The sequence below is a fragment of the Cyclopterus lumpus genome, chromosome 25, assembly GCF_009769545.1.
Source record: "Cyclopterus lumpus isolate fCycLum1 chromosome 25, fCycLum1.pri, whole genome shotgun sequence".
Lineage (NCBI taxonomy): Eukaryota > Metazoa > Chordata > Actinopteri > Perciformes > Cyclopteridae > Cyclopterus > Cyclopterus lumpus.
The window spans coordinates 9695282-9715831 of record NC_046990.1 but is presented as its reverse complement, the minus strand read 5'-3'; the positions used below and the strand labels follow the sequence as shown (position 1 = coordinate 9715831).

The 20550-nt window shown below is 43.7% G+C and overlaps 1 protein-coding gene across 13 annotated transcripts in view; it reads right to left on the bottom strand.

Moving 5' to 3' along the window:
* Nucleotides 1-485: 485 nt before the first annotated feature.
* The window catches only part of LOC117728001 (plectin-like), a 92415-nt gene continuing 72350 nt past the window's right edge, over nt 486-20550 (bottom strand). For 12 of the 13 annotated variants that reach the window (XM_034528623.1, XM_034528610.1, XM_034528613.1 and 9 more), the window contains 20 exons: nt 20463-20540; nt 20191-20352; nt 19988-20092; nt 19797-19892; nt 19578-19703; nt 19316-19468; nt 19052-19206; nt 18760-18886; nt 18214-18397; nt 17418-17575; nt 16891-17069; nt 16646-16784; nt 16182-16538; nt 16011-16094; nt 15811-15915; nt 15586-15684; nt 10471-13824; nt 1772-8779; nt 1466-1558; nt 486-1302 (listed from right to left, as the gene is read on the bottom strand). In XM_034528623.1, the coding sequence (XP_034384514.1) occupies nt 2624-8779; nt 10471-13824; nt 15586-15684; nt 15811-15915; nt 16011-16094; nt 16182-16538; nt 16646-16784; nt 16891-17069; nt 17418-17575; nt 18214-18397; nt 18760-18886; nt 19052-19206; nt 19316-19468; nt 19578-19703; nt 19797-19892; nt 19988-20092; nt 20191-20352; nt 20463-20540 (11817 nt within the window). In that variant the 3' untranslated portion in view covers nt 486-1302; nt 1466-1558; nt 1772-2623. The remainder of the gene's footprint in view (nt 1303-1465; nt 1559-1771; nt 8780-10470; nt 13825-15585; nt 15685-15810; nt 15916-16010; nt 16095-16181; nt 16539-16645; nt 16785-16890; nt 17070-17417; nt 17576-18213; nt 18398-18759; nt 18887-19051; nt 19207-19315; nt 19469-19577; nt 19704-19796; nt 19893-19987; nt 20093-20190; nt 20353-20462; nt 20541-20550) is intronic. The other variant, XM_034528619.1, reaches the window with a different exon arrangement.

The window sequence follows — 20550 nt, the reverse complement described above, 5'->3', positions numbered from 1 at the left end:
CCCACTCTAGTGTTGAGTCTGCTGGAAATATGAATTGCCTCAGACTCTTATCCGTTCGTCCCACCATACTTTAGGTTAGCCCCTTTGCTAAGAGTTATTAACGGTGCTAATCAACTTCCCTGTGAGCTACCGCTAATGGTACAAATGTTAATCCATTTTTAAAGGGTAGCAAAGTACTTTTTTTTTTTTAAAAAGGGCCGTTAGCCAGTTGACTCACATAGTTAGATCCCGGCTTCCCATTCATAATAATCCAACTCTCAACAATGCCAGCACACATTTAAAACCATTGTCATTGTTGTGCTCTAATATTGGCTCCATATTTACTATGGAGGGATGGGAAATAAGTGTCTTACTTTTTTTTTTTCTAGTGTGTCATTAGTGCTCCTATATGTCATAAGTAGCGCTCAAAAGCATATTCTACTAAATTTTCAATTCTAAAAATAGCTTCAGATGCATTGGATATTAATGTATGAATGACAAGAGGGCCTGGTCAGAGCATATTTATTTACAACATAGTGTTACTGGTCAGAACTTACAACATAATCCACTCACCACATCATTCAAAGCAAAACCCAAAGGCAAAACAAACCAGTTAGTTTGTAAAATGAAATATTGCTAACGAATTTAATCAGCACAGTCGTTGTTGTCTTTATTTTACATTAGCATTATCCCCAAAAATCCTCTGTACGGTTGGCAAAACATGCAAGGCAAATTCATGATATATCAAAAGAACGTGATGCAAACAAATTAAAAAGATGTACATAGGTAAAACACTTTAGAGATATACAGAACAGAAATACTTGTTGTGGAAAAATAACTATAGGCAAAATAAAGCATCAAGCTCTTTTTCAGTTTGCAAAGAAAATCAGTGGCAAATGTCAACTGATAATTTGATACAATACATACATTCATGCAAAATTGGTGCTGTATCAAACATGTCGATGCATCTTTTGAGCACTTTGGTAGGATTGGATTCACAGAGAGAAAATACAAAAATATACTCAGTGGAATTAAGAGCAGCTAAATGAAGATGTGCTGCTCTACCATGACAGTAAATGCCAATTTAAAAGAAATAATACACATGCAGATGTGTGTATGGTTTGGGAGTGTTCTTATAAAAAAAAATCTGGATATGACCACACAGCTATCACTAATAGCATTCAAGTAATACATATATGAAAAAAGGTAATGAATGAAAAGTGTTCCTAGAAAGGTATCCCAAGATGGTTTCAGGTTGACTCGGCCTCAGCTCTCTTCAAATGGGATGTGCAATGGAAGAAAGGATGTACTCAAATGGAAGATCTACAAATGAAAGAAAATAGCTACAAATTAAAATCAAAATAAACAAATACCATGCAGCGGGAAAAACAGAAATATTGCCAAACAAGTCTGGATGAAACTGAGCTTCATCTTTTGCAAATTAAATGAAAATGACAATGTCTTCAAAAACAGTTATACACTGTACCTGTGTAACTGCGTGAGGGTGACATGGACTCACAAAGCCATCCAAGTTGAGAGGATTGTTTGCTGCGGCCGACTCGGTATCTGTGTTCATATACTGGATAAACAGAATGACAAAAAAAACTGTCAATCAGCAGTAATGAGAACTTTGAATAGTAATAGTTCACTAGTGATATTACCACGTGTGCGATAGGGAAAGAAATGGCATAAATAAATTGCATTATCTAGGCTCTGAGATGCGATCAAAATCAAATGAAAAAATAAGACAACAAAAGAAAACATGAGAAAAAATAATAATAATTCAACTTACAAGAACCAAAAGAACTGGACGCAGGTCTGTATGGGGGATCTGACATCATCTTGGGATTAACCAGGAACACTTGACTGATATATAAAATCTAAAACTTGGAGTGTGTCAAATAATGAACCCAAAGGATGCAAAAATATCCTCTAAATATAAATGGGCATGAGTTAAAAAATAATGACGGATGTGAAACTGGTTTCAGAAAAGTCTGCATAATTTTAATTCTGGCACGTTTTTTTAAAATATATTGTAGTGTCCCATTTTGCAGCGTCTCACAGGTGTATTCTTACTGGGTATATTATTTAGTTACCCAGACAACATTTAACACGCATCATTTTTCCATAACTCTATACAAACATTCAGAAAGGCATCTATGTATTTTAGAATCTGTTAAAAACATTAGAAACTATGTCGACGTAGATCTCATTAAGTGGTGTCGAAAAAGATAAAAAATAGACAAATATCCTTGAATTTCAAAGGACTACTGGAAAAATATCTCTGTATATATTAGTTTCAGAAAGCACAAGTATACAACTTTTTAACAAGTGTAAAATGAAAACTATGAAGTCACAGAAATGTCATGCTTTGCTTTGAAAAATATAAACTGACTTAGTAATTAGTACTAAAGAAAAAAAGCATAATATATATCTAGCAATGTTTGTTTGTGTCTCCATATATGAGGCACATGTTTACCCAATTGTTATATGAAAAAAAAAGCCTTGTCAATTCTTGAGGGCAGAATAAATAAATAATATTTTCTTTAACTATTCTTTTTAATATGAAAAATGCAATTGTAGAGTGCATTATTATTGTTAATTCTTAGACGCTAGGACTATTGTTAGGAACAGAACTAGCGAATCAGAATCTGCGGCTAAAGCCACTTGAAGAGGATGTGAAGGAGGAGGAGGAGATGTTCGTGCTAAAGCCAGCATCAATGCTGCCTCTTCTGGAGCCTGTTCGGGATCCGGTCCTTGAGCCAGTCCGGGAGCCATAGGCAGATCCAGGGTTACTGACATTGTAGGGACTGTAGAGGCCTTTGCTGGATTGTGAGGAGGCCTCCAGAAGTCTCAGGCTTGTTTCTTCTTCGACCATGCTCTTGTCCATTGCATCTTTGTAGGAGATTTTCAGTTTGGTTTTTGGACATGTTAGATATTTAGAATAAGCACCGACATCTCTCAGTTTCTGGGCAGTGCGGGCATCAATTGTGCCCTTCCTGATAGATTCATCTAGTGTCACTCTGCCCTCGACATCAGGCTCAATAAGTCCACCAGTCAGATATTGGACCTCAAGGAAACGCTGTCCAGCTTCATAATACAACCAGCCTTTCTTAAGAGCCTGGGAGGCAGACATCTTTATTTTAGTCCTGGGGTCTTCAAATCCACTGAATGCTTTTTGAGCCAGGCTCAGGCGATCAACCATGATTTTATCCACAAGGCCTTTTTCTGTTGCATCAGCGATTGAGAATCTCTCTCCAGTTGTGGGCTCAATTATTCCTCCTGTGCAGGCTTGGGCCTCCAACAATCTTTGGCCAGTGATGTTGTCTACCAGGTTTCTGTGTATGGCCTCAGTAATAGACACCTTCTCCAGTGTGTCTATGTCCAACATTCCAGCTACAGGGCCAGTCTCCTCTGCCGGGTCATTCCATATGACTGCAGGTGGTTTAATGGTGGGTATGGGGCTCATGGGAGAGGAGTAGGTAGAACCAGTGGTGGAACCAAAGGAGGATGTGCGTGAGCGGAAGCCTCCCATGTTGCCAGAAAGCATATCAGCAAATTCTGTGATGGCCAGGTTTCCAGATCGGTATAAATCAAGGGCATTCTGGTCAATGAGGCCACGTGAAAGAGCATCATCAACATCGTACTGTCTGCCAGACCTTCTGTCAATAATAACTGATTTGACAGTACCATCAGAGGAAGTAATTGTGATCTCTTCCCATTCACACTCCTGCTCAGCAAGTTCCAGGTATGTTTGATGGTCAATAAGTCCCTTCCTGTAGGCCTCATACACAGTCATTTCTTTACCAGACTCAGGGTCTACGATGACAACTCTGCGTTTACGAACGGAGGATTTTGAGGAGGTCTTCCTTTCCTGCTTCTTTTCCTTCAAAAGCAGGAGCACCAGCCCAGTGTCAGGATCAGTGATGCACCTCTCCATGAGCTGGAGGTAGGTTAGGTTTTCTTCAGTGTTGGGGTCAAAGAAGCCTTTAGTGTCATCAGATGGATCTGTCAAGATCTCATTCATTTCCTCATCAAAGAAGCCACGTTTGTATGCCATCTCAACTGGCAGACGGTGACTTTCCTCTGGGTCAATGATTCCACCAGTGGCAATCTGGGCTTCAAGGAGACGGATTCCATGATCTTTCAAGATGAGCCCCTTTTTCATGGCCTGGAACAGGGAGATTGTCTTGCCTGAATAAGGATCTCTATATCCGGTGACTGCACGTTCAGCAGAGAGGAGCTTGTCTTTGAATTCGGGTCCTACAATACCCATTTTCACTGCATCATTGACAGTCAGTTTAAGGTTTTTGATGGGATCAATAACATATCCTGTGGATGCCTGTGCCTCAAGGAGTTCAAATGCTGTGCCTGGCCTAATCATATTCTTTTTCATGGCCTGGTAAATTGATAGACGATCCTTTGAGGACTCTAAAAATACACCAGCAATACAGCTTGTGCCCTCAAGGTACCTCGCTAGTCTACTGCTAACCTCCTCCACTGAAATAAGACCTTCATTCAGTTCAGTGACAGTCTGCTGGTCAATAATTTGTGAGCGGATCAGCTCTTCCATTGTGATCTGTTTCCTCAGACCCTTGAACATCAGTCTCTTGTCTCCCATGGAGAGTAGGCGCAACCCACCATCTAACTTGCATCTCTTGAGCAGCTGTGCATATGACAGGTCTTCATCATTGACAGGGTCAATGAATCCCTTAACACGGTCAGTCAGCTTCTCGTTGGTTTCCTTGTTGATGTAACCTCTTTGCATGGCAATGTCTGCTGGCAGGTGGAACTGGAATTCTGGATCAATAATACCACCAGTGGCGGTTTGTGCCTCTAACATTTTTAGAGCATAATCCTCTGGAACAAGATCCTTTTTCATGGCCTGGAAAAGAGATATGATTTTCCCACTGTATGGATCTTTGTATCCAGTGACTGCTCTCTCAGCTGAAAGAAGTTTATCGTGGATCTCAGGGCCAACAACACCCTTACGCACAGCTTCGTCAACCGTGAGTGTTTCATTTTTAACTGGATCGACAATGAATCCAGTTGCAGCTTGTGCTTCAAGGAGGCTGAGGGCTAGTTCTGGCTTGATAAAACCTCTCTTCATTGCTTGGTATATGCTTATCTTGGAGCTTGAGTCTGTTGTGACCCCAGCAACACAGCCTGTGCCATAGAGATACTGTTTCACATTGGTCATCTCCATTATGTCACGGATGTCCCTCTTGCCCTGTTTAAGGAGGTTGTACGTCTCCAAGTCAATGATGCGGGCATTGTAGAGCTCCTCAACCGTTATCCGTCTCCTTATAGTCTTATATGACAGTGGATTATCATTTATGATGATCTCTCTCTGCTCCATGATCTCAATAATAATGATGATCATCCGCTCTTTAGTGATTCTACCAGAGCGATATTCATCCATGAGCTTCTGCCTCTCTTGCTCTGGAAGCAAATTTGAGTTCATAATTTCCCACAGGTTCACTGGTGTGTCAGCAAGGCCCTCGATTGGAATTTCAATCTGGGTGTCTGTCAGGTCACTCTGTGTTTGTTCCTCTGTGTAGAGGTATGTCTTCTCCACAACAGTTGGAGACTGAGGCTTGGAGAGTGGAAGGATGTACAGGCCTGTCTCCGGATCTCTGTGGCACTTGTCTTTAAGCTGTCTGTAAGTAACATTCTCATCGGTTTCTGGGTCTGAGAAAGCCTTGTTGTCATCAGATGGTTCAGATAGGGTCTGAGCAATTTCTTTGCTGAAAATGTTCTTCTGATATGCAACATCTGTTGGGACACGGTGGCTCTTTACAGGGTCAATGATTCCTCCACTAACCATCTGTGCCTCAATCAAAGGCATGGCATGTTCTTTCAGGATGAGATCTTTTTGCACTGCTTCAAAGAGGGAGATTTTGTTACCCGTGAATGGATCTTTATAGCCAGTGACAGCTTTTTCTGCAGAAAGAAGTTTTTCATGTAGCTCTGGACCAACAAGTCCTGACTTCACTGCCTCGTCTACTGTCAGGCACTGATTCCTCACTGGATCTACAAGAAACCCAGTGGCAGCCTGGGCCTCAAGAAGTGAAAGACCTGTGTTGTGTCTGAGGAGCTTTTTCTTCATAGCCTGATAAATGCTTATTTTCTCTTTGGTTGGCTCCAGATAGATGCCAGCGATGCTATCAGAGCCCTGGAGATATTTATTGACATTAGGATTCTCACTGACTTGTTTAGGTGTTGTTTTGCCTTGTTGAAGGAGGTCAAAGGTTGGTTTGTCAATGATTTTGGAGTCATACAGAGAGGCTGCTGCAACCGGAGCTCTCAGGCCCTTGAAGCTGGACTGTTCTCGTATCTTGGTCTCTTTCTCATCTACAATTGTGATGACAATTGTGATTAACCTTTCAATTGTAATCTTTCCTGACCTAAACTGTCTGAGCAGGTCAAGCCTTTGTTCCTCAGTGAGATATTCGGAGTTGATGATGTCCCAGATGGTCATCTTCCTGCCCTTAAATGGTCCAGAGTCAAGCTCCACAGTTGCCTGAGTCATAGCCTCTTTTGTCTGGGCGTCACTGTATGTTGGCTCCTCGTTTGCATGAATTGCTTCATCAGAAAGAGGCAGAAGCTGGAGGCCAGTTTTCTCATCAGTGACACATCTCTTGAAGAGCTGAGAGTATGTGACGTTTTCTTTTGTGTTGGGGTCAAAGAAGCACTTAGTTTCATCAGTGGGACTGTTAAGAATTTGTTTCATTTCATCATCAAAATAACTTCTCTTGCAGGCCACATCATGAGGAATGTGATGGCTCTTTCCTGGATCAATGATACCACCAGTGGTCATCTGGGCATCAAGCAGTCGGATTCCTTGTTCTTTAGGGATGAGATCTTTTTTCATTGCCTGGAACAGAGACACTGTCTTGCCAGTGTAAGGATCCTTGTAACCTGTAACAGCTCGCTCTGCAGAGAGGAGTTTTTCATGCAGCTCAGGACCAACAACACCTGCTTTGACAGCTTCATCAACAGTGTACTTCTGATTATGAACAGGGTCAACCACGTAGCCTGTTCCTGCTTGGGCTTCAAGCATATTAAGGGCAGGCCCTGCCCTCATCATGTCTTTCTTCATAGCTTGATAGAAGGACATTGTCTCCTTGCATGAGTCAATCATTACACCTGCAATGCAGTTTGTACCCTTCAGTGCTTTGTGGACAGGCTCCATTTCAGACACTTCTTTTACTGTCTTATTGCCCTTGTGCAATTTGTTGTAGAGGTCTTTGTCAATGATTTTGGATTCCAGGAGTTCAGTGGCAGGTACAGGTGCTCTCAAACCATCAAAAGTAATCTCATTCTTCTTCTCTTTGTCCTCTGCCACAGTAATGACAATCTTAATGATTTTTTCGATGGTGATTTTGCCTGTCTTGTATTGACGGAGAAGGTCCTTCTTCTGGTCCTCAGTGAAGTACTCAGAATTGATTATTTCCCAAATGGTGACAGTCTTCCCCTTGAATCGTCCGAATGGCACAGCCACAGTTGTGTTGCTGAACAGATCCTTGGTCTCCTCCTCTGTGTATATACTTGAGCACTGAGCAGCTTTGTCCGTGATTGGCAGGAGTAGCAGATTGGTGTCAGGGTCTGTAGTGCATCTTGTCATTAGCTCAGAATATGTCAATGGTTCCTGAGTGCTGGGGTCAAAGTATCCCTTTGTGTCATCTGAAGGTTTCTCCATAATCTTATTCATTTCAACATCATATTGTCCCTGTTTGTAGGCAATTTCATTGGGTACACGGTGACTATTGATAGGATCGACGATGCCACCAGTTGCAAGCTGAGCCTCAAGGACTCTGATGGCATGATCACGTTCGATCAGACCCTTCTTCATGGCTTCAAAGACACAGATCTTTCCACCAGTGTATGGATCTTTGTAGCCAATAACTGCCCTCTCTGCTGAAAGCATTTTGTTGTGCAGTTCAGGGCCAATCAAGTCTTCCTTGACAGCCTCATTAACAGAAAGCTTCTGGTTCTTAATAGGATCTAACATGTAACCTGTAGCTGCTTGAGCTTCAAGAAGGATCATGGCTGTGCCAGGAGTAATCTTCTTCTCTTTTGATGCTTGATAGATTGACATTTTTTGATTAGATGGTGTCAAAACTCCAGCAATGCAATTCTTTCCTCGAAGAGTTGTTTTAAGTTTTGCAGTCTCACCAAGCTCTTGAACAGTTGTTTTGCCTTTTTTTAGCTTGTCAAACTCCTTCTTGGATAAAAGGCCAACCTCATGAAGTCTGCTTGCAGGTACCTTCTCACGTATGCCGTCAAAAGCCAAGGGATCTGGTCTATTCTCCACACTGTCTACCACATCACTGGCATTTTGTCCATTGTAAATAGTCTTTGTTATTTCAACAGTTGTAACACCGACGAGCTGTTCTTTGTTAGTGTGTTGTGCTTCCTCAAGCTGCTGCAGCTTCTGGCGCAAGTTCTGGTTCTCTTCTGCAAGAATCTTTTCCTGCTCGAGTCTCTTCTTCTCCAGTTCCAGCATTTCTTTTTGCTTGTTAAGCATATCTTTCTCAGCCTCTTTTTGTTTATTGAGGGCCTCATCCATGGTAGCGTGGAGTTTCTTCTTCTCCTCCTCCATCTGCTGTCTCTGGCGGTCCTGTTCGTCTTTGAGAGCTTTGGCCTTTTTGACTTCTTCTTCAAACTGGCTCTCCAGCCTCTTTTTCTCATCTTCAATTAGCTTCTCCTTCTTCAAAAGCATCTCCTTCTCTGTCAGGAATGTCTGCTGGAGCACCGTCTTCTCATGTTCAATTTGTTTCTGCTGTGCATCAGCCATCTGATGAAAAGAAATAGAAAAAGTTACAAATGGTATATGGGTGAGGCACATATATTTTGAACATATTTTCTTCATCGAAATTGATATTTTTGTATATTTCATTTGTCAAGGATATAATTTGTACAATGCACTCTGCTTATGCCTAGAGAGTGTGTAACCTCATATAATATAATTTCAAAGTAATTAAAGTTAGAAAAAAACATGACATTCCTATTTGTAGGATGACACTGCTTATTAAGAGGTCACACTGTACTAAAATACAATTACAAAGGACCCTGAATGTTTAAAAAAAAAAAAAAAAAGTGACTACAGTGACTATGAAAGCTCAACACACTGTAAATTAAGAAAAACATGTTTTGGTTATTTTGTCTAACCAATAATTAAACAATTTCCATTTATTTTAGTCCTTAAACTTTACTTTGTGACAATTCTGAAAATAACTTTAGCCAGGTAACATAATTGTGTGTATTTTGTTACATTATTTGAATTAGCAGGCTAATAATAAGATAAAGGCAAACACCAGGTTAACAGCAGTAAACTGCAATAACATCTGAATTTTGCGATCTCAATGTTAAAACAACACAAAAAATCCTGACTTCTGCCAAATTATAGTAACCATGAATTGGCAAATGTCAGAGTGCTCTCACTTGTTTAGATTTGTTGTATTATTCAATGTGTTGCAACAGTGAATACATTTTGTTGCATAATAATTTACTGCTAACTTCATATCAGAAATTGTGTGTAGCATTCTTAGGTGTTACACACATATTCACCATATATATTACTTGAATTAAATGGCAAGGATCAGAATTCAAGATAATTCATCATATAATTAGTTTAGGATAAGCAGTTGGCAAGGATCTTGGATAGTGTCCTTTTAACATCTCTGTATTCTAATGATTATAATCATCACATTAACACATCTCCCAGTTTAGTGCATGGTATAGACATAGCAATTCCCTCCTCTTCCTCTAGAGGTGATGGATAAACAGAGGGGTGGGGGATGTGGATGACGCCAACATATACTTGTCAGACAATAGGTATGGTGAGTTCTCTGGTAAATGTTTTAGCATGTCTATGTTGGTGACATAGTTTTGCTTGCCTGACAAGTACAAATACATCAATCAGTTGGGGTGGAGATGTCTGCATATCTTAACAGCATTCACCATGAAAGCTGGGCATTGTTACAAATGGGACGGTTACTGAAGGTAACATTTTCTTAGCCACTAATGTGTTGGTCTTTTCATCCTGCAAATACAGTCAATATTCAAGATATGGCTACCATGCATGATAAATGCGGTGGGACATTCCTTTAAAACTCATTGAGCAGTGGTTCTTGTAAATGTGGATGTAGTGTAATGCAAGGCTATCTCTCTAAATCACACTTAAGTTTAACATTTTTGGCTAAATTGCTATCATATTTCTATTGATTTCAGTTTTGAAAAAGAAATGTGATGCGTGTCTCAAAATGAAGAAACATTCCAGGATATGAGGGGACATTCAGGATCTGCATGAGCACAGTGCACTGTAAAAAAAAAAAGTAATCAAAATGATATTAAAAATCAAAGATATGGTTTCATGATTAGTATAGTGAGAGAAAGGAATAGAGGAAATTTAAAGAAGTGTGTTAGTTTTCAGAAAGAGTTAACAATGACATAAGCTGCTCGGTTATGCCATTTTTGACACAATACCTCTTTAGACTTATTTTGAAGTTCTTCTGCTTCTTTTTTCAGTCTAGCCTTCTCCCTCTCTAGGTCTGCGATTGCGTCGCGTAAATCGCCAGCCTCTTTGCTGGTATTGACTCTCTCGTCTTCCATTTTTTTCACTGCAGTCATTTTTTCTTTGGTGGCTATCTCCGTCTCATGAAGGCGGGTAGCAATATTATCAGCTTGCTTCTTGAATCTTTTGGCCTCCTCCTCGGCTCTGGCCTGGGCTTCGCTGAGCTGAGAAACTTGGAGTTTGAGTTTTTCGGCTTCAGCTACAATCTCCAACTGCCTTTTCCTCTCCGCTCCAAGTGACTTCTGGTATTCCTCCGTCTCTTCTTCCAGACGCTGTTGCATTAGTTGTTTATCCTCTAGCAGCTGTTGTGCCTGCTGCTGAGCCAAGTCCTTCTGTCTTTGGAGCATCTCCGCCTCAGCTCGAAGTCGAGATGCCTCCTGTATGGCCTGCATTTTCTCTTTGAGCATTTTCTCTGCAAGAGCTCGTTGCTGATTGAGGTCTTCTTCTGCAATCTGTCTCAGGCGTGCAGCCTCTTGGGATTCAACACTAAGTCTGGCGGCGTCCTCAGCGAGCCTTTTCATAATGTCAGCCTCGTCGGCAAGGAATTTCTGAGAGTTGTCTTTGTCCTTCTTGATGAGGCGTTGATTTTCCTCCTCAATTCTGATTTTCAGTTTGAGCAGCTCCTCCATCTGAACCTTGACCTTGAAGAGCTCCTCCTCTACCTGGCCCCTTTGTTTGACAGCGTCATCAACCTCATCCTTCAAGCGCTGCAGCTCTTCATCCAGGACGGATTTCTGTTTATCGGTATCGTCAAGCTTCAGTTTAACCTTTGTGAGCTCTTGCTCCACTTGGAACTTCTGTTTCAATGTTTGCTCTGCCAGTTTTTTGTGCTTTGCCATCTCAGCGTCGGCCTGGTGCTTCTGCTTGAGTGCTGAAGTTTCTGCTTGTGCTCGTTTGGCAGCTTCAAATTCAGCCTCCTTCCGCAACCTTTCCGCATCCTCCTGAGCTTTGGCCTGGTTTGCAGCCTCTTGCTCGGCCGCGGCCTTCTGCCGCTCTGCTTCCTCTGCTTGTTGGCGAAACAGAGCCGCCTCCCTCTCTGCCTTCTCCCTGGCGGCCTCTGCCTCCTTGGCTAGCTTCTTGGCTTTCTCGTACTCTGCCTGAAGCTTCTTCTTCATGATGCTGTCTTCCTTCTGTTGGGCGAGGACACTTTGGGCTTGATGCTCAGCTGCATTGCATTTCAGGGCTGCTTGTTCGGCTGCAACAATCTGTTTTTCTGCTTCGATGTCGGCCACGTCTTTCTGCTTCCTGGCCTCTTCGGCTTTCTTTTTCAGACGAGCGAGCTCTTCTTGGGCGGCCTTGCACTGTCTGGCTGCCTCTTCCTCTGCAGCGGTGATCTTCCTAACCTTCTCCTCCGCTTCCCTCCTCCTCTTCTCCTCCTCAAGGGCAAGCTTCCTTAGTTTCTCCGCCTCTTCCTCAGTTCTTAGTTTGCTCTGTTGAGTCTCCTCCGCAATGTTCTTGAGCTTGTTCAGTTCCAGCTCCAGATCAAGTTTTCCAGATGAGGCCTTTTCAAAGTTGAGCTTCAGAATTCGGATTTCTTCTTCGACGACTCGCCTCTGTTTCAGAGTGTCGTCCACTATTGCTTTCTGTCGATCCATTTCAGCCTCAGAGGATTTTTTGAGTAGGACGATCTTTTCCTCAATCTCTTGCTTGTGCTGGTTAGCCTGGTCTTCAAGAGCTTTCCTCTGGTACGACTCATCCTCTGCTTGACGGCGGAGTCTTTCGTTTTCAGCCTCTTTCTCTTTCAGGGCGATTTCGGCCTCTGTTTTGGAACGAGTGGCGTCGCTGATTGCAGCCAGCTTCTCTTTGAGAATCCTCTCAGCCTCCGCTCTCTGACGAGCTGCCTCTTCCTCAGCAACTTGCCTCTGATGCTTGGCCTCCTCTGCGATGGCTCGAAGCTTGCTGGCTTCCTCCGCCACGTCCCTCATCTTGCTGGCTTCAGCCTCAAGAAGTTGTTTGCTCTTCTCCGTGTTGGACATGGTCTCCTTTTCTGCCTTGAACTTCAGTTGAATGAGGATATCCATTTCACTCCGCACTTTGGCCAGCTCATCCTCCAGCTGCTTCCTTTGTTGTTGCGCTGCGACGACTTCATTCTTCAGGCGGTACAGTTCATCTTCAAGGAGGGACCTCTGCTGTTCTGCGTTGTCAAAGTCGGCCCGAAGTCGTATCAGTTCCTGTTCCGCGGTGAGTTTCTGCTGAGCTGTGCTCTCAGCTACCTTCCGCTGCCTGTCGAGCTCTTTCTCGGCCATCTCTTTCTGCTTCAGGGCCGACTCTTCAGCTTTGGTTCTCTTTTTAGCCTCACGCTCAGCCTCCTCCTTTTGTTTCTCAGCATCTTCTTGAGCGAGGCTCTTTTTGTGAGCTTCTTCCTCAGCCTGGAGTCTGAGACGGAGGGCCTCATTAGCTTTTTGCCTCCACTTCTCAAGCTCCCTTTCTGCCTCCTCTCTGGCATTTATCGCATCCTCCTGTTGTTTCTTGAGATGTGCCGCTTCCTGTTGCAGCTGAAGGACAGCGCCATGCTCTTGTTTGAGGGATGCCTCCAACTTCGAGGTCTTTTCCACAAAGGAGATCTGTTTGCTCTGGAGCTCAGCCGCGGCACTCTTCTGGGCTGCCACGTGTGCGACCTTGATTTGTCTCTCCTTTTCGATCTCGGCTTGCTTCACTTGCCTTTCAGCCTCCTCGGCCTGCATCTTGAGATTGTCCAGGTCTTCCAGAGCTTTTTGCTTTTGCTTAGCAGCTTCTTTCTCTGCCTCGGATTTGCGTTTGAGTTCGTCCTCTGCCACGCGCTTTTTCTGGGTCTCCTCATTGACCTGTTTGTGGAGCTTCTCAGCTTCCTCCTGGGCGGCCTTTCTGAGTTTCTCCGCTTCGGCTGCTCTTACACGAAGTTGCTTGAGCTCGGATTCCGCGGAAGACTTTTGTTTTACTGTCGTCTCGAGTTGGATCCTGATGATGTGGATTTCCTCCTCAATCTTGGTCCTGCTGTGAAGAGCCTCATCCACCAGGTTGCTTTTGTCCTTGATCTGTTGCTCAGATAGATTTTTGAGCTCATGCAGTTCCAGCTGGATGTTGTGCTTTTGCTTCTCTGCATCTACAGCAGCAATCTCTCTCCTGCTAACTTCTTCCTGCATTTTGAGCTTCAGCTCTTGAGCCTCTTTCTCAGCTTTGGCAATGGCCTTTGCGTGCGCTGCAGCTAACTGCTTCTGTTTGTCTAACTCAGCCTGCATCTCGGCCATTTTTTTCTGCTCTTCTGCTTTGAGTTTCTTTGCAACTTTCTGCATTAGTGGAGGCAAATGGTAAAGAAAGGGTTATAATCAAGCATGACATGTTACAGGTAGCACTGTACATTAACCAGCTCAAAACGGTGTGGATTAAAATTTAGATAACTAGAGTAATCACAGCCTAATCCCACCGGAATATGAGCAATTTAATGTACTGTATTACCGAGTTAATGTTAATGTTAGCTTAAAGGTCAAGTCAAAGATCATTCACTGGACACAAATTAGATGCACATTCATTAAAGTGATGTTAAATTCACGATGCAATCAAAAAATTAATGACAAGGCAATACGGGAAATAAATGGATGACGGGGATGAACGAATCAATGTATGGAAACAAAATATCACTTCACAACACAGCGAGAAAACCACATGGCATGCAACTGTAGCTGTTTCTAACTTTCAAAACTGCCTCATAATGGTGATTGCAATATAAAATTGTACGTCTACAATTTAGCTTTAATTCTCAACAAATTGTTAAAGATTGTTTGTTGACATTTTTTCTTTCTATATTTATTGCACATTGATGGGAGGAAAAGCCATTCATATGTATTTAAGGGCATTTCTGACACTATTGATATGTTTTTAGGTGGTTATATTTTCACTCAATAATTTCAACTAAATCCATCACACCATTTACTTAAACTAGCTTTTAATCAATGCACTCTGGGTTCTTTAAATCACTATTTGCCGCAAAATGGAATGGAAAGGAAAGGCAAAGTCAAGGATAACAGGTTCAGATGACGAAAACCTGTTTATAGATGCAGGAAGTATAAGAAGCAGCGTGACGTGGGTTTAAAAGAACACCGAGTGCATAGTGCGAGTAAGAAAGTGTGGATAGCTACTGTAATCCTATAAAAGGCTGCAGTCAAAGCAAGGAAATAAATATGCCACGAAAAGCCAAAGTGCAGTTTGAGAGAGACGCAGATGTTAGGATGGGAATGGAGATTATACGGAACAGGAGAACCACTGTGAATAATTTACCTCTTTTAACGCTCAAACAAGTTAAGCATTCATCGTGGCAAAGCACTGGCAAGCAGTTAAGAGAAGCAAAGAAACAAACAAAACATTAGGGTTAGAAAAATAATGTAAAACTAATGAACTTGTGTGTTAATTTAGGGAGCAGAAGGAGGGCTGGAGATAATCAGGCTGAAACACTTTGATTTTAACCCCCAAAGAAATGAAGTGGCCAGAAGGATAAGAAAGGAAAGGAGAGTCGTAGTGAAAGAAAGAACCCCTAACTCTAAATCTACATCACAGTACGCACAATGAATGGAGATGAGGTAGCTAGTACGAACACACAGTGCGCTGTGTGTATTTAGTCTAGTTTTAGGCTGACGTTGAGAATCAATGTTAATGTCTCAATAATCAAATAAAATACTGGATTCACTTGAATGTAAAACACACTCAAACCTAATGCCTCATATCTGTTCTTAATTTAATTTAGTGATATTTTTCCTCAGCGTCTTGAATCACTACTGAAGGCAAACAATAATGTGCTTCTCTAGCATATGGATCAGCTACAGCATGCCAACGTTTCAAGCGTAAACCGGTGCAAAGGAACCGTTTTGTCGCCCGCACATTAATGTTTGTGTGTACGTGTGTGTGTGTGTGACACACAGTGCAGCGCATGCATGTGTATCGGTAATCGGTGGCTAATCTCGTTTGTTGGTCGGTTGGCCGATTATTTGGTCGGTCGGTTGGATTAATGTTAGAATTTAGTTTTGTTTGGGAATCCTCAGCCAGTTGTCACGCACCTCCTCGTCCTCCAGGCGGCGCTGCGTGTCGGTGATGAACTTGATGTACTGACTAGTCAGAGTCATCAGCTCACTGTACCGGGTCCTCAGCGTTACATACTGATACGGGGAGAGACAAACAAAGCGTCGGTGTCATTTACAGTCAAATGAGTTCAATGGTTACGATGTCCTTCATCGAAACGATTTTCTAGAAGACGCATACAACTCGGGTTCTCGGAAACAAACCTCCTGAATGATGTCGTCAGAGGCAGAATCCAGTTTGGTCTTCTTCAAGGGAGAAGCAAGAGGATCCATATGAGCTTTGTAGGCAACCAGCTGGAGTTCATAGTCCTGATTGGAAGAAAAGAAAATCCTTCGTATATTAGTAATGCTGCAAATTACAATATTTACAATAATGAATGAAAGCTGTTGTTGTTTACGCTCACCTTGATAGTATTAATGTAACCTTTAGCATATGTTTGACACTCGTCAACTTTGTCTTTGTTATTCTCAATCTCCTCCAGCAGGTTCTGTTTAAAAAAGGTTTTCATTTATTAGTTGAGCTCGCTTGTTTCACGTGGGAAATGAATGAGACAAAAAGGCGGTGCTCAAGGTACCTTCTCCTGAGTCAGTTGCTCATTGAGAGTTTTGCTGTCGGTGATGGACACGGCCTGGATCTTCTCCTGCCTTTCCTTGGCGTCAGAAATCCAGCGGATCAGCCAGTCGTAGCTCTCGCGATAGTAGCCCAGCTGGCGGCCGAGCTGATCCAGCTCTCTCTGGCGGATGTCCATCTGGGCGAACACGGCCTTCCAGCGGTCCTGAAGACCAGACAGCAGCTGGCGGTAGTGGTCCAGCTCGACGTCCCGCTCGCTGTGCACGCGGGACATCTTGTTGCTCGCGGCGGTGGCCTTCTTCAGCTCTTCTTCCAGAGAGTCAAACACTGGCTGTTCACCCTCGGCCTCCACTCGCATTTTCTGCCGATGTCATGCGGAGAGAAAGGTCGAGATCACCGGTTAGGCCGAACCGCTTCATGGCAACAGTTCCCAATTGGTCTGATGAAAATAGAAAATTTGCCGTTTACCTTAAGCGTTGTTCTGTAAGCCTCTACTTCCTTGCCATCGCTGGGCACGGTGTGAACCTCACGCAGACAGTCCTCATACTGCTTGAGAACTCCCTCAGCACCCTGTGTGTTACGGATGACCATTTCCACAGTCTTCAGCCTGGGACAAGAAACAATAAGTACATACATTAGGCATCAGTGCATCAGTGCATCAGTGCATCAGTGCATCCCCCCCCCCCCCCGCCCCTCATTCTCATTTCACTTACTTATCGAGATAAACCGTGGAGAGCATGCTGGCATGATCCATCTTCTGCACGGTGAGTTCAAGCTCTGAGCGCAGGACAGGAGCCGAGGCAGACTGCTGAGGGGAGGCCAAGACCTCTTTTGTCCTCACAGACACGTTGTCAAGGTCCTTCTTGAGGCCCTTAAGCTTCACCTGGACTTTCTGCACAACAGAGGAAGACAACAAGAGTTGTTGGCTTACTGTATTTCCATACATGTTGCCATCTGGCTTATTTGAAAACTAACCAAGCAAATGACACTCAAATAGTGTCACGGGGGGTCATGCAAATGTGCACAATCTCAGCCAACATGTTTGCATCTCTACCGACATTGAGACATGTGTACTATTGCAAAGATGACGCACGCGTTTCTACTTCATCCTCTCAAGTAAGAATAACTTAGCCCTTGAGATAATCATCTAGGCCATCTGACTCAAAACCCATAGGCACTGATGTCTAATTAACGTGGTAATGTAGTGTCATTCATATGGCCACGTTGCCATGTACGGTACCTGCTGGTCTGCTGTCTTCTGAACACATTCTTTCAGAGGTTCCTTCTCCATAGGTTTGCGTATGCGAGCCACGGTCCCCGTCTCGCAGTCCTCGATGCTCACGCGCAGGTCCTTGATCTCAGAGATGTAGTTCATGCACAGAGTTTCATCCTGTTGACCTGTGTAGCAGCACATGTAGAACTTTAGAGCAGCAACATGAGAGAGTGATCAAGTCGAAAGGACAAGAAGTGTGTTTTAAATGCACTCGAGGGTTAAGAACATATTTATTACGGTAGATAAAACACAATTACTGTCGCGGAACTCGAATACGAGTTTTGTGTACATGGCACAGCACAATCTGGTGTTGATGATGTGCAACTACTACGACGCACACGCGGCTCCATAGGAAACTACAGGCGTGACGTACAGCATATGGCAAGTGTTCTCACAAGCGATCATACCATTCGGTGAGAACGCCGCGTGACATTAAGCCAAACCCGCTGTAGCCAGCTCACAGAATATGGAAGCAACGTGGGGACCAAACCGACATGCAGTCACTCAGGACTCTAATCACACTAATGGTTATCTTTGAGCATCTCATCCAAAGCTTCAAAGCGTGTCCATTTGCTTGGTGAGCTGCAGCTTCGACCGGCTTGACTTCACTCACCTTTGAGCCTAGCAACCATTATCCCTGAAAAGGTGAACAATTACATTCTGTAAAGCTGCTCGTCACTTATTGCATATTCCCTTTATACATGCGTGAATCGTTTGTGTTGTTTGGAGGGGAACAAAACGAAAAAAAGAAAAAAAACGTTACCTTTCTCCATGGAGCGGAGCAGGTGTTCGAAATGCTTTGTGGACTTGGTGTAGTCCTCCTCGACCTGCATGCGGTCGTCGGGGCCAAAGAGCTGCGAGTCCTGGCTGTCGCGCATGTAGTCCTGGTAGTGGAGCTCCAGGTTCCTCATCATCAGCCTGTACTCCTCCTGTTTCATGGTCCTCAACTGCAAAGGGTGGAGAAGAACGGGGGGGAGGGATTAGAAGGTGTATTCTACGTATTCTGAAGAGGTTGGCGCTGTAATTTCATTTAATGCTGTTTTTTTTTGGACTGGAATAGACGGTCATGAAAGCACTAACAAGACGGCGTCGTTGTTAATTGTGTTAAAGCTAGCATATAAAATGATCCTAAAGTAACTGAATGAGATTCATTAATTAGGTTAAATAAAGTCTAATAATATGCTTTTTGTATTTAAAAAAAGTGCACATACAGGTCAGCTCGTGAATAAAGTTTCACACCTATTAATAACAACTCTTCTGTTTTTTTTATTTGAACGTACATTTTGTGTATACAAGTGTTCACGCTCACCATGGTGATGTTCCAGGTGCGTATCTGCGTGTAGTCCCTCATCAGGTACTGCCACGACAGCAAGCTCTTCATGTCTATATGGAACGTCTGCCACATGGTCACCATCTGCTGATAACCTGAATCCAGGCTGAAGTCGGGGAGGAACGCAGCAACAATTAGGAAACTGACAGCGCCCCAGAGATTTGAAGTTTAGTTTTAAACTCAACTCAGAATTGCCTTCTTAAATCGGTTACCGGTTCAAAAAAAAGAGAAGAAAGAAGCATTTCCCATAAACCCTGCAGCTCGTCCTCACCTGGACACGCCGTCCACGGCCTCCTTGTTGACCGGAGGCACCATGAAGCAGACGGAGGGCACCACCGACTCGTGTCCCGAGTGGTTCAGCACCTTCCACTTGAAGGGCTGCGAGTTGTTGAGGAGCGCGCACTCGTCTCCTTTATGGACGGTGATCTGAAACACAATCCAGGATTGGTACATTACACGGACGTCGAGGAAAGGGGGGCAGCTGAGGCTCTGGGCGACGCGTTTGACCACTCTGGGCTCTGGAGGAATCACTGACCTCCTGCTGCTTGAAGTCGCAGATGGCCTGAATGGGCAGTTTGCCTTTGATGGAGGTGGTGGGGTTGCGTGGTTTCAGCTGGATGATGGACTTGGCTCTCTTGTTCAGGCCGGTCGCAAGGGTCTTGTATTCATTCAGCTGCTCTCGCTCCTCCTGAGGGGGGAACATTAAAAAATTGAAAAAGTGAAATCTCCTGAATCAAAGAAGCTCATCTGGCAAGACCGTGTGCATGTGCAGCTCGATGTCAGCAGTCCTCACTCACCACGGCGTCCTGCAGCAGGTCCTCCAGCCGCGTGGTCGTGGTGGAGCGGTCGCAGCTGTACTTCTTTTTCATGTTCTCTTGCATTTTCTTCATCTTGTCCTGAGCCTCTTTCACATCGGCAAAGAACTGCAAAGGGAAGGGGGAGGAACATGTGATTCTTTGCTCACTGAATGTTGACGGATCCACAGGGTTATTGGATGTCATGTAGCGGTCCCATACCTGGTAGTAGGCTGTGTTTTCTTTGAGATGAGCCTCGATACAGCAGCACAGCTGGAGGATCCAGCTCCACTGAGTCTGCAGGGCGGCTGTGAAGGCCTGAAAGGGACAAAGAAGACATGATGACTCAGTCGCATGTGGATAATACAGCATGTGGATTCGGACTGTTCAGCTGGGCGTATTAGAGTAATTACTTCAACCGTCTTCTTGCCGGGATGTCCATCCCGGACAAGTTTGTCTCCCATGACCTGGAGATCATTGACTTTCTTCTCCCTCAGCTCCAGCTCTCGCATGAGACCCTGAATAATAACAAAAATTAAAAACAGTGAATGGCAATTATCTTAATGGGGAGGCAAAAAATGTAACACACAATTGGAAGTCCAGTCCTAAAACGCACCGAGTAGTTGTCTTTCTTAGCCGCCATGTTGGTGTTCCTGTCGCTCCAGTCAAAGTTGACCTCCTCCTCCTCTTTGTCATTCAACCACATCATCTCCTTAGTGGCAGCGCCGATGAAGGCGTGGAGTGAATCCAAGTTCTTCAGGCGGGACTTGGAAGAGTTCTGAAAAAGACACAAAAGAAAATACAAGCAGTTAAAAAAAAATACATCCAAATACCTACAACTATAACTTAATGCCAATGTGTGCAGTTTTAAATAGGAAAAGTATTCACCAGTAGCTTGGCGTACTGCAGGTCCAGTTTACCCATGTATTCTCTGTACGAGCCCTTGCCGATAGGAGACAGCTGGCTCTGCAGTCAA